Raw genomic sequence first — 13,175 nt, 5'->3', positions numbered from 1 at the left:
CAGGAGTAATCCAAGCAAGAGGTAATGGTGGCTGGCTCTAAGGTGATAGTCATAGAAACAGAAGAGAGATTTGGGGTTTATTTTCAGTTTGAGCTCATGAATCCAATACCAGTTATTTTTGTTTTTAACCAAGTATTATAATACAAGTAGTTCACACTAGTAAGTTTCCTGAATAATCTTTCTGAGACTGGCTTCGTGGATTTTCATGTATAAACCATGTTCCCCACCTCAAGGGGTTAACAATACTTTTTGGGGTGGGGTGGACAGACACGAATCCAGATATAATGCAATCAGTGCTTTAAGAAACCCAGGAGGGGGGCGCCTGGGTGGCTCAGTGGGTTGAAGTCTCTGCCTTCGGCTCGGGTCGTGGTCTCAGGGTCCTGGGATAGAGCCCCACATGGGGCTCTCTGCTCAGCAGGGAGCCTGCTTCCCTCTCTCTCTCTGCCTGCCTCTCTGCCTACTTGTGGTCTCTGTCTGTCAAATAAACAAATAAATACATAAAATCTTAAAAAAAAGAAAGAAAGAAAGAAAGAAAGAAAGAAAGAAAGAAAGAAAGAAAGAAACCCAGGAGGCTATGGGAGCCAACAGTAAGGACAGCAGCCTAGGTGTGGTCAAATGGGATCACCTGGGGTTTGTCACCCTTGAGCTGAATTTTGAAGGAAGAATAGCTGAAAAAGGATGAAATGGTTTATGGGAAGGCCAAGAAATGTGCGATCTCTTGGGAGCTCAGTGTGGTTCTATGATGGGGTCTCAGAAATATGTAAGCTTGGTATGGGAAAAAAAAAAAACCAAAAACCACAACACACCTACCTGGGCCTAAATGGATGGACGTTCATCCACTTTTTCAATCAAATAATCTGTCCTGGGTCCTTCTGTATGCCTTGAGGCTCCAGCATAGGCCAGAGGTAGCAAACAGGCAACCTGTGGCTGAATTTGACCCTTAGATGTATTTCGGCCTGCTGGGTGACCCCTGAAATAGTGGTTTGAATAGTGGCTATTCTTGCGAAACAGAGCATATAGTCTCCAGTTCCTCACATTCCTCACCTGACCCCCTTCGCTTTACTTATATTATTTTGCGGCTCTTTTAGGTATTTGAGTTTTCTTTCTTTTTTTTCACATTTATTTTCTTATTGAAGTATAATTAGCATACAATGTTATGCTAGCTTCACGGGCATATGTTTTTCAGTTTTCAACCCCTGATCTTTGCTGTAAGAAAAACAGCATCTTCAAGCAAGTGACACAGAGAGAAGGATCAACTCTCTGAGTAAAATAGGTAAGAACTAAACTGAGTGAAGAGTTGCTGAACGAGAACTTCATCAGGGCTCCCTAACCTGGCTCCCAAGGTGAGCTTTAGTCGGTAAATTTTGTATGTGGATCCTTGTGATTTAGACTGCTTGGCTATGAATCCTGGCTTTGGGCTCTGTCACGGGTTAATCTATGAGCTTCAATTCATTTGTAAAATGGAGTTTGTTGGGATTAAAAGAGAGAATCAGTGCACAAAGTGGTCTCGGTAGAAGGTAACTGTTATTATTCTATTCTGGGGTGAGAGCATCTCAAAGGAGCTCTTAACCTAGAAAGTTGGCCAACAAATGGCATGGAGGTGATTGGGAGCTACCGGGAATAACACCCTTGCGTAAAACGAAGCCGTTCTCTGTTAAAGTGGACTGCCGTGGGGAATCCAGAGGCCCACGCTCTACTACTAACTTGCTGAAAGTACCTGACAAACAGCTTCAGCTCTCTGGGTGATCTATTTAAAAACGGGGGACTGGTCCGAATTGGCAGCCGCAATGCAGCTTCACTGGCACTTTCTCTGGTGGAGGATAAAGACGCTTTGCCGCGGGGCAAGCGCGGAGTCTCCAAGACAACTACATCACCCAGCCTGCTTTGCGCTTCAGGCAGCGCCCTACGCTAGCACGCGAGCCTCTCCGTTCCCCCAACCTCCAGTTACTGTCTCTCGCGAGAGGACGGGCCGCGCCGGCGGTAGCGATAGTGAGCTGTGGTGGTGGTGCTGGTGGTGGTGGTGGCGGCCGAGACGGCGGCGGCCATTTTGGTGGGGCCTCGGAAGCGGCGGCGGCGGTTCGCTGAGAGTAGCGTCTTCCATTTTTCCCACCCACCGCCCGCATCTCTGTGCCGCGAGAGGAGGCAGTGGAAGCAAGGCGGTGAAAGTAGCCGCGGGCCCCAAGGGAATTTAAAGGCCGCGAAGGCGGCAGCCAAGAGGGGGCCCTCCCCCCTCCTCGGCGGGAGGGGGGGTGGAGCGCACACCCCCGAGGACGCAGGTAAGGAGAGGGAGACAAGATGGCGGACGCTCCACAGTTCCCCCTCCCCTGACGGGTGACTGCGCGCGCATCTTTCCGCCACCGCCTCTCCTCCCACCTTCCCGGGGTGCTGCGCGCGCACCTTCGGCCGGGGCCCCGGGGCCGGTGCGCGAGGCTGTCGGCGCGCGCCCATAGAGACAGGCTGAGGGGGGCCAGGCCGGCCAGCACAGGGCCCGGGCGCATCTCCTCTCCCCTCCCGCCCGTCTGCGCACGCGTGCCTGAGCGAGCGAGCGAGCCCTGAGAGGACGGACCCAGGTGCGCTCCTGCCCGCCCACCAACCCCAGCCCCCCCCCCAGGGGCGCGCGGGAAGAGGAAGGGGGGCGTGGGACGAGGAGTCGGGGCGCGCGCCCACCATATCCAGTCAGTAACCAGGACCTGGCGGCACGAACCCTCCCTTATGTCAGCCCTTCGCGGTCAGGTGGTGGGGGGCTCCCTGACGGGTAGGGATGAGAGACTTCCCAGCCTGCGACCCTTGTGTGCGTGGGTTTGGGCTCTGGCGGGAGCCCCCGGGCGGTGCGCGCAGCCGGCTCTCTCCACCTCCAGGCGCGCACGCGCGGGCCCCTCCCCCAGTCTGTCGCGCACGTTGGGTGGGGTGGGAGTCTAGGAGGGGGCGGGGCTAGCTTAGGGTTAGTGGCAACTGGGGGCAGAGGTCAGGGGTCACGCCGGGTCAGTCTGTTGGAAGGAGTTGGGATAGAGCATTGAAGCCGGGGGTCAAGAGTTCAGGTGTCTTGGATTCTGGTTAGCTCGGGTCTTGCGAATCTGTTGTGGAGGAAGGAGTGAATCAAAGGCTGCACCCTGGTGAAGGAATTTCCTTAAACACTGGGGAAACACTTCCGGGCCTTCGGTGGGTTTACCCCACCTGTTTCCGGGGCATGGTTCTTTGCCGAGCGATCTTTCTCGCTTCTGACTTCTCTAATGTTTCCTGCTGCAGTTCTTGTGTTTGGGGAAGTGTCTCGTGCTGCAGGTAGAGGAGTTACAGGGCCCTGTCCCGAGGAACGGTGGATTCTCCTGTGATTCTGTTCAACACTCACTGCAGAGGAGAGCCAACATCTTTCTGAGCTTCTGGATGTGACAGCTCTTTTTGCTTTGTTATATGCTCTCCATTCAGTGGTTGGAGCCTTTTACACTTAAGCTTTTTAAACTTTTTTTTTTTTTTTTCTTCACTTCAGGGCTTCTCCAGCCAGAATCCTTGGTCTTCAGGGAATTCCTTTTTAGCAAAACATGATTTGCTTTTATTTTTCTGAAATGTGAGCTTTTCTTACTATTGTAACTCTTTTCAGTCTTTGATTTGGGTGTATTTAAAAACCTCAAAAGTTGTAAAAAAGGCTTTGATAGATGTTGGTAAATGTGGATTGGTTACTCACTGCTGTTTTCCATCCCTTCTATTTGTTTCAGGCGTGATTCCCCTCAGTACGGCGGCACCGTGGAAGTACAGACTTTCACAGGGGGTGTGGTCTCAGCTCACACAGGTGAAGGTTCAGATACCGTTTTCTGTACTGATGCTAATGGGAGAGATGTTTGAGATAATTAATGAGAAAAATTATAAGTCATTGTTTTCGGTTTGATGATAGTGGTACAAGAACAAAACTGGACATGTGGTTAGAGAAAGGTCTGATCATCCTTGTTTTCCCAAGGAGAGTAGCACATTCTCCATGGTTTTGGCATGAAACTACCTCAGTTTCAGTCTTCCTGTCAATTCCATTTATGTCTCTGTGTGTGATTACTTTCTAACTTATAACGTGGGGAAAGCATTAGAATGCATGCTTCATTTAGGTCAGGGATATTCTCTATGTGTCTCTATCTTTAGTACATAGAAGGAACTAAATTTTTATTAAGGTGTGAAAGGTACCTGGCTTGCAAGGTAGGTGTGAGGATTATAGAACATACCAAGTTAGTGCTTAGTAAAGTATGACACATAATGGAAGCTCGGGAAACATAGGCTATAATCATTGTTCATTATCTTTATTCTTTTTCTTTTTTTTAAAGATTTATATTTATTTATTTGACGGGGAGAGAGATCACAAGTAGGCAGAGCAGCAGGCAGAGAGAGAGGGGGAAGCAGGCTCCCTGCTGAGCGGAGAGCCCAATGTGGGGCTTGAGCCCAGGACCCTGAGATCATGACCTGGCCTGAAGGCAGAGGCTTAACCCACTGAGCCACCCAGGCGCCCCCATTATCTTTATTCTTTAACATTGTCCTTGGGTTTTGTTTGTTTTTTTAAGATTCATTAATGTTTTTAGATCCCATTTTTACTCTTTTTACCCTATTTTAGGTGCTCCAGAGGCCGGTGGACCTGAGCGGAGGCTGGGACGCCCTAGTGGGCCCCGGGCCCTGGAAGGCGGGTCCCGGTGGCCGGTGGCCCAGAATGAGGCCAGCTCCCAGCATGCCCTGCAGCCGGACGCCAGCCCCTCGGCCAGCAGCAGTGGTGATAACGACCCAGGCATTCTTCAGGCGTCCAAAGAGGAGCCTGGGAGTGGGACCATGCAGAGCAGCCCCTCCCCTGCTCACCCTCAGCTCCCAATCCTGCAGACACAGGTTTGAACGTGGGGAGGGTTCCTTCTCTGGTTCTGCTTTGTGGGCTGTTGGATCTGAGGCAGAAGAAATGTGGCAAGTTTTAGCCACATTTCCATGATCCTAGCTATCTGTATTTGGAAAATTTTTGGTGCTCAGGTTGACCATCAATGTGATTAGATACTCACATGCTTTTTGAGAATAATATGATATTGATCGCTAAGAGTGTAGAAACTCATTGTTACTTGAAAAGGGTGGAATTAGGCCAGGTTGGAAATGGAGGTTGGGACAACATGCTTCTTAAGACTGAGCTTTGAGAATAGCTCAGTTTCCTTAGGAATTGGAAAACATAAGTATTATGGATGGCGTGTAGTGTTTATACTTATACTAAGGAAATGTAAGAGTAGGAAAAATGCGGCTTTTGAGAGTAGACATACATAGGTTTGCGTAGAGTAGGCTTTTGATGGGTATGGACTTGATACTTAAAATTTTCCTGAGCAGCTGGGGAATTTTGTGATACACAGTCTTTTGTCATTTAACTGAGGTAGGAATTTCAGTGGCACACTTGTGAGGCTGGTGTGCTGGAGTGATTTTTATGAGTTTGCTCACGTCCACATTTAAGTGAGACTTTGTTCTCTACTTACTATATTTTGTGCACTACCTTATAAAGTAGTGGGTGAGTGTTTGAGAACAGTGACCAGCCCCCCTCCCCTTCCCTTCCACCTTCCTAGTAAAGGAAACTACTAAGATTGATGAAGAACATAAAGAGGTTTAAGTAATCTTGGAGGTGGTCATTGTTGCTTTTTGAATTTGGTGGTAACTCAGATTTATTCTAGTAGGTGAATCTGCCATTCTATGTAAAGGAAGGAAAAATAGGGAGTTGTGTATGTGAATGAAATTCTTTAGGTTTTGAAAGGATCATTAGCGTTTGAAATTATATGCTATGGTATTATTGTCGAATTTGGGAAGTGTAAATGTCAGGCATCTATAAACTTGGGTCTGCTATCTTGAACACCTTACCAAAACATTATCTTATACATTTATCTTTATAAAAACGAGGTTAGTTATTTACTCGAGTTTTTTCTTGTAAGATAGAATGAAATAGTATAATGAGAACTTCCGATATCATGCTAAGCATTCATTTTATCTATCACTTTCTGTTCATTTCTAGATGGTGTCGGACGGCATGACAGGCAGCAATCCTGTGTCCCCTGCCTCATCCAGTTCCCCAGCCTCTAGTGGGGCAGGCGGCATCTCCCCCCAGCATATAGCTCAAGATTCCTCTCTGGATGGACCTCCAGGGCCCCCAGATGGTGCCACAGTGCCCCTGGAGGGGCTCAGTTTACCCCAGGCTGCTGACCTGGCTAACAAGGGCCCAAAGTGGGAGAAGAGCCATGCTGAGATTGCAGAGCAGGCCAAGCATGTACGTATTGGGGAGGCCCATAAGGATTCTTCTTTCCTCAACTTCTGTGTCCCATGAACATTTTACATTTCTTTCCTTGTGGATTTAGAGTGTGGGCTCTGCCTTAAATTGCAAATCTTGAGCAAGTTGCTTGGTCTCTGAACCCCTTTTCTGTAAGTTAGAGGTGGTGTAGTAGTCTATAAACTGTTGTGAGCTCTAAGTTAGAGGAGGAAATAGACCTGGGAATGCTTTTTAAACTGTGAGGTTCTTAAGATTTACTGGTTTCTACTGCTCATTTCTATCCTCTAGCCTCTGCTGCTTTACCCGGTGGTAAGTGTGGTCCCTGGAACAGCAGCATTGGCATCACCTGGCAAATTTGTTAGAAATTCAAGTTTGTTGGTACCCCTCTTACATCTATCCATTTAAAGCTCGAGGGTGGGGGCCCAGCAATCTGTCTTAAAAAGCACTCCACGTGATTCTGATGCATGCTTAAATATGAGTTATGGTCTAATAATACCTTTGTCTTTCTTGATTTTTTTCTTCACCATCAGGCCATTTAATTCCCTGTTCTCTTTGGCTGTCATTTCCTATGATTTAGTTTGTCAGGAGAAGACAAGAATAATGAAAGCAGTTGTCTTGTTTTTAAAGATTTATTTCTTTATTTTAGAGAGTAAGTTGTTCAGGGGGAGGCTGAGGGATAGGGACAGGGAGAGAAGCTGAGAGGGGAGTCTGACAGGGTTGCTGGATCCTACAAGCCTGAGATCATGACCTGAGCTGAAACAAGAGTCCAGTGCTCAACTGACTGAGCCACTAGGGCTCCCAGTTGTCTTGAGTTTTTAAGTCACTTTTGTCGATTTCAAATGCTTTCACTTTTTTGCGTGTGAAATTTAACCATTGTAGAAACATGTTACCTTTTCATCATACTATTGTTTAATCTTTTTACGTATAACTTTTCAGTATTTTCACCAAAATGTATGTTTTTATAAAAACAAATGAGATTGTGTACGTTGGGCTTTGTATTTCTAAGCATGAACATACTCTTCAGCGGAATTCGACAGCGATGAAGATGCTTTGTATCCAGTCTATAAGGAAGGGTATGCCCCCTGCTTCCCTGGAGGCTTCCCTTGAAATCTGTTTTCCTCAGTCTTTCTTATGTTCGTGGGGCATGGAGATTGAGTGAAATAATGGGAAGAACATGAAATCTGTGTTTGGAGTCATTAGACCTATTTTTAATTCCCAGCTCTTGCACTTCCTGGTTGTGTGATCTCAAGTAAATCACTTAATCTCTCATCTCCCCCCCACACACACACACTTGAAAAGGTTATAATATCTACTTACTTGCAGGATTGTTATGTGGACTTTAAGACACAGAAAACATTCAGTCCAGACAGTGCCTATATTTAATCAGTGCCCAGGAATTCAGTTGTCTTCATGAGGTAGCGTATATGTGCAGTAACTTGATTGACCTAGCTTTTCCTTGTTAGGAGGCTGAGATTGAGACTCGGATTGCTGAGCTGCGGAAGGAGGGTTTCTGGTCATTGAAGAGGCTGCCTAAGGTGCCCGAGCCTCCCCGCCCCAAAGGGCACTGGGACTATCTTTGTGAGGAGATGCAGTGGCTCTCTGCTGACTTTGCTCAGGAGCGTCGTTGGAAACGGGGTGTGGCCCGGAAGGTAGGTCATCAGCTGGGCCTACCTTCCATTATTTCTTTTCCAGATTTCCTTTTCCTTGATAATTGGGTTGGTTTGAAGGGAACCAAACAGAATAAACAGTATAGGGTGCTTATTAATGCCCATAGTTTCAGGAGGCAGGCTCTGACTTCCCAGATTTCTTGGCCTTGATTATTCTCATTGCTCTTGGTTTGAGGATGGAGGAGGAGACTGGCCTTGGAGTGTTTTCACTCTGGTTCCTTATTTGCACAGGTTGTGCGCATGGTCATCCGGCACCACGAGGAGCAGCGGCAGAAAGAGGAACGGGCTCGGAGAGAAGAACAAGCCAAGCTACGCCGAATTGCCTCCACCATGGCTAAGGACGTCAGGCAGTTCTGGAGCAATGTGGAGAAGGTAGGCAACAGGGATTAGGAAAGGGAAATGCCGTAGGTTTGCTTAGTGGTAGCATGATAGCAGGAATGATCAAAACTTCTTGAGAGAGTGAATATTTTAACTTCAGGCAACTCTGGTGACATTTCTGTTGTGCATTGGATCTCTCTAGCATTGAGTGCTGTGAGGAAGAAAGAAATAATGTGGAAAAATATGGTCCTGCCTTTGGGGATTGTTAATAAGATTCCCAGATCCCTCTAGGCCATCCGTCATCTGCAGGGCATTCAGCATGCTTTTCCTAAAACCTCTTAATGCCATTTACCTGTTTAAACATCATCGAAGTTCTCAGTAATCAAATTGTTCTCATATATGAAGTTTTGTTTCTCAAGTACTGCTTGGTTTCTGTCTACATATTCAGTCTTGTCTCTTGCCAGTTCCTTTTCTACTTCTTATATTCTTTTTTTGCACATCCGTGGTAACTTAGCCATGTTCTTTCTGCTGCCCGGAATGCCTTTCTCCTCATGCCCACTTAGGGGACACCTACTTAGTCTTTAAGATTCAGCCCCAGATACATTTGTAAATCTTTCTCTGCTGCCTGAAGTTAAATTGGCTTTTCTCTTTCCTGTGCTTCCTTCGCGCTTTTTTCAAAAGCACTTTTTTGTTTTGTTACGTTTTGTTTTGTTTTCTTCAAAAGCACTTTTAAGGACATTTAGTTTTTCCCTCTTGAAAAGCAGGTCCAGAGACTAGCACAGAGGAAGTTTCCCTAAATGTTGGGTTAAAGATACATGAATAAAAGATTATATTAGTGACCTGTCCATTTCGTGCTGTGGCAGGTGGTGCAATTCAAGCAACAGTCCCGGCTTGAGGAAAAACGTAAAAAAGCTCTGGATCTGCACCTGGACTTCATTGTGGGGCAAACTGAAAAGTACTCAGACCTTTTATCTCAGAGCCTCAACCAGCCACTAGCATCCAGCAAAGCTGGCTCTTCCCCTTGCCTTGGCTCTTCCTCAGCTGCCTCTAGTCCTCCACCCCCGGTTTCCCGGCTGGATGAAGAAGGTGTGTGTCCTCTTTGGCTCTGTTACTCTTCCTCATGTACCCTTTCCAGAGCTGAAAACCCACCCTGTGGCTTGCAGGGCCCCGTGGACTTTGTGACCTTGTTCTCCTGCTATAGATGGGGACTTCCAACCCCAAGAGGAGGAGGAAGAGGATGATGAGGAGACGATTGAGGTTGAAGAACAACAGGAAGGCAATGATGCAGAGACCCAGAGGCGTGAGATTGAGCTGCTTCGACGTGAGGGAGAATTGCCATTGGAAGAGCTGCTCCGTTCCCTCCCCCCTCAGCTGCTAGGAGGGCCTTCCAGCCCCTCGAGAACCCCCTCATCTCGTGACAGTGACACCCGAGATGGGCCTGAAGAAGGTGGTGAAGAAGAGCCCTCTCGGGTGTTACAGGTAGGGGGAGAATGGGTAGAGGGAGGACTCAGTGGGAGCAGAGCTAGAGGTTCAAGGACTGAGTTCTGGTTTAGAAGGTCATTGTGGTTTTCAGGAGTTCTCCCTGGTTACGGGTATTTGGCTCTCATTGAGGGATGGATAGGGAAGAATCTGGGTTTGGGGCAAGTTGCATTCTGAGATGGGAAGTTTCCAATGTTGTAGTGGAAGAGTACTGTACTCTACTGTTCAGCTGTTATGGGACCTTGAAAAAAATACTTAATCTAGTTCTTGCCACTTTTGTGAAATGGTCCTAATACTCCCTGTTGGTTTGTAGGTTTGGAACTAGGATGATAATCCTGAAGTCTTTTTTTGGACCTAAGCTGTCTCTTTCTCATAAGTCTGAGTGTGTGGGGTTGGTGCTGGGGGCCTGTGTTTCTTATCTAGCACTTTCACAGATCCTCCTCTGGACAGTGGGGCCAGGATTTGGTAGCTGGTGCTGAAAGAAAACCCTTGATTGCATCCTTGCCCTGGGACTGTGCCAGTGGCAGCTGTCACTCAGTGGGACAGAGAGACTGTTCTGTGACGTCATATTCAACATTGCACCTTTCTCCTGCTGTTCTAACCTTAGGTCTTGTCCCTTTTCATGCTTTGCCATTCAGGTGAAGCCTCCACCCTCTGTCACACAGCGCAACAAACAGCCTTGGCATCCAGATGAGGATGACGAAGAGTTTACTGCCAATGAGGATGAAGGTCAGGCGTGTTCTCTTTATCTTATTGCCCCTTGCCCTTTGAATTATCTGGACCTAACATTTCATGCTTTCTCCTTTCTTCAACTTGGACTGGGTCCTGTGATTCTGTTCCCATTGATTTTGGTTCATTCTCTCTCAGCGGAGGATGAAGAGGATACCATAGCAGCTGAGGAGCAGTTGGAAGGGGACGTGGACCATGCCATGGAGCTGAGCGAGTTGGCTCGAGAAGGTGACATTCACCAGATGTTTCATGAGCATCCGCTTGGTGTCTCTTCTGTGCAGAATGCCAGGGATAAAGAGATGAATAAGAAAGACACTTTTTATCCCCCTTGGAGGAACTACAGGTCTAATGACAAAGAGATGTAAACAAATAATTATAAATAGAATATGACGACTGGTTATGATGGAAGTTTGAACAAAGTGACATGACCACTTAGTGGAGCTAATGTAAGAGCATGTTGGCCACATTCGACCTGAACCTTAAAGAGAGGTTTAGTTTGATGCTGTCCTTCCCAGTGGAAGGCAGCAGCATCCATAGTTCTAGCCCAGGCTGTGGGGCTTGGCTTTGTAGCTGGTGCCGAAAGCACAGTCTTCTGTCTCCCTTCAGACCTGAGCCCAGTAGTATCTGTAGAAACCCAGATAAAATGAACAGGCACCACTCAGACCTCTCTTTTGTCTTTACCCCTCTTCCCTCAAAGCACCCGGAAGCTTAGCCGTTGTTTGTTTTCCAGGGGAGCTCTCAGTGGAGGAGCTATTGCAGCAGTACGCAGGAGCCTATGCTTCTGACGCCTCTGTGCCAGGCTCTGGGAGTAGTGAAGAGGAAGACGAAGATGAGGTTGAGGCTAACAGCTCTGACTGTGAACCAGAGGGGGCCACAGAAGCCGAAGAGGCTCCTCAAGAGGATAGTAGCAGTCAGTCAGGTGACTGTGTGGCCATGGGCACCCCAGAGGGGAGACACTGGAGGAGTAGGTATGGTGAGCACTAAGCCTTGGTCTTGTGCTTTAGAATCTGCTGAGGAGCAGAGCGAGGAAGAGGAAGATGAGCATTCAGAGGAGGAAGAAACGAGCAGCAGTTCCGAATCAGAGGAATCTGAGTCTGATGAGTCTGAGGAGTCTCCATCACAGAGCCAGGCAGATGAGGAGGAGGAGGAGGAGGAGGAGGAGGAGGAGGAAGATGATGATGACTTTGGGGTGGAGTACTTGCTTGCCAGGGATGAGGAGCAGAGTGAGGCAGATGGGGGGAGCGGACCTCCCACCCCAGGACCTGCCACTACTCTAGGCCCTAAGAAGGAAATTACTGACATCGCTGCGGCAGCTGAAAGTCTTCAGCCCAAGGGTTATACCTTGGCCACCACGCAGGTAACTCCAGAACCCAGCTTCTACTTTTTCATATCTTGACTTTTTTGTTTCCCAGTGACTCGAGCCTCATTTCTACTGTGCTGCCTCTCTTTTTCCCTGCCAGGTGAAGACGCCCATCCCCCTGCTCCTGCGGGGCCAGCTCCGGGAGTACCAACACATTGGGCTGGACTGGCTGGTTACTATGTATGAGAAGAAACTTAATGGTATTCTTGCTGATGAGATGGGGCTAGGCAAGACAATCCAGACCATCTCCCTGCTTGCTCACTTGGCCTGTGAAAAAGGTAATGAGGCAGGGCCCTCCCATTTGGGTCTCCTTGGCCAGCCCCCTGCAAAGACTGTTTAATGGGGACTAACTGCAGGATGGTGAACCACTCCCTGTGTTGTGCTGTCTTGGTAGCTTTATTGACTCTGGTCAGTAACTGGAGATGCCAGCGTAGGATTCTTAGGAGGGGCCCTTAGGTAGAGTGATCAGGGTTGTACCTGAGAACCAGAACAGAACCCTAAAGTTTGTATTTCCTTACTATCTCTCTTTTTAATTCTGCTTAAAATCTTTCTGTTTTGTTTTTTTAAGTTGAGATGTAGTTGGCATATAACATTATACGACTTTTAGGTGTCTAGTATAACGTTCTGATACTAGTGTGTGTTGCGAAATGATTAGCACAGCAGGTTTAATTAACGTCCACTACCACACAGTTGCAAAAACTTTTTTTCTGTTGTACTGAGAATTTTTAACATCTCTTTTAATGACTTTTGAATATGCAGTCCGGTATTATTAACTATAGTCACCATGCTGTACATGTCTCATTCTTTTGCTAAACAGGTAACTGGGGTCCCCATTTGATCATTGTCCCCACCAGTGTGATGCTGAACTGGGAGATGGAGCTGAAACGGTGGTGTCCCAGCTTTAAAATCCTCACTTACTATGGAGCCCAGAAAGAGAGGAAGCTCAAGCGGCAGGTTCGCTCTCCGTGTGATTGATCACTCCTGCGCCTCCTTTGCCCTACACTGATGCCTCTTTTACTCTTAGACCCTTTTCTCAAAGAAGTTCCTTTTCCTCCCCTTTCTGTTGCTGCCTTCTTCTTCTGGGACTTGGCTGTTTTCTCCATACCTGATTTATGTCCTTTTAGGACCTTAGCATACCTTTTCTTTATCCTTTCTTTTCTTTTCACCACCATCTGCTGCTTTCTCCTGATCCCTCAGGGCTGGACCAAGCCCAATGCCTTCCACGTGTGTATCACGTCTTACAAGCTGGTGCTGCAGGACCACCAGGCCTTCCGTCGCAAGAACTGGCGTTATCTCATTCTGGATGAGGCTCAGAACATCAAGAACTTCAAGTCCCAGCGCTGGCAGTCCCTGCTCAACTTCAACAGGTGGGGAT

At 47.6% G+C, this 13,175-nt stretch overlaps 1 protein-coding gene across 2 annotated transcripts in view; it reads left to right on the top strand.

Moving 5' to 3' along the window:
* Positions 1-1,970: 1,970 nt before the first annotated feature.
* Positions 1,971-13,175, top strand: part of SRCAP (Snf2 related CREBBP activator protein) — a 32,463-nt gene continuing 21,258 nt past the window's right edge. The window contains exons 1-15 of one of the 2 annotated variants that reach the window (XM_080830788.1): positions 1,971-2,276; positions 3,711-3,784; positions 4,586-4,848; positions 5,996-6,247; positions 7,711-7,896; positions 8,146-8,286; positions 9,096-9,318; positions 9,434-9,711; positions 10,350-10,440; positions 10,579-10,668; positions 11,171-11,359; positions 11,445-11,797; positions 11,901-12,078; positions 12,618-12,754; positions 12,998-13,167. In XM_080830788.1, coding sequence (XP_080686914.1) covers positions 4,795-4,848; positions 5,996-6,247; positions 7,711-7,896; positions 8,146-8,286; positions 9,096-9,318; positions 9,434-9,711; positions 10,350-10,440; positions 10,579-10,668; positions 11,171-11,359; positions 11,445-11,797; positions 11,901-12,078; positions 12,618-12,754; positions 12,998-13,167 — 2,342 coding nt within the window. In that variant the 5' untranslated portion in view covers positions 1,971-2,276; positions 3,711-3,784; positions 4,586-4,794. Of the gene's footprint in view, positions 2,277-2,407; positions 2,571-3,710; positions 3,785-4,585; positions 4,849-5,995; positions 6,248-7,710; positions 7,897-8,145; positions 8,287-9,095; positions 9,319-9,433; positions 9,712-10,349; positions 10,441-10,578; positions 10,669-11,170; positions 11,360-11,444; positions 11,798-11,900; positions 12,079-12,617; positions 12,755-12,997; positions 13,168-13,175 lie in introns of those variants that run through there. The other variant, XM_080830789.1, reaches the window with a different exon arrangement.

Source organism: Martes martes, assembly GCF_963455335.1.
Source record: "Martes martes genome assembly, chromosome: 18".
NCBI classification, from domain to species: Eukaryota; Metazoa; Chordata; class Mammalia; order Carnivora; family Mustelidae; genus Martes; species Martes martes.
Note: the sequence above shows the minus strand (reverse complement) of the source record. Positions and strands in the feature narration are given on the sequence as shown.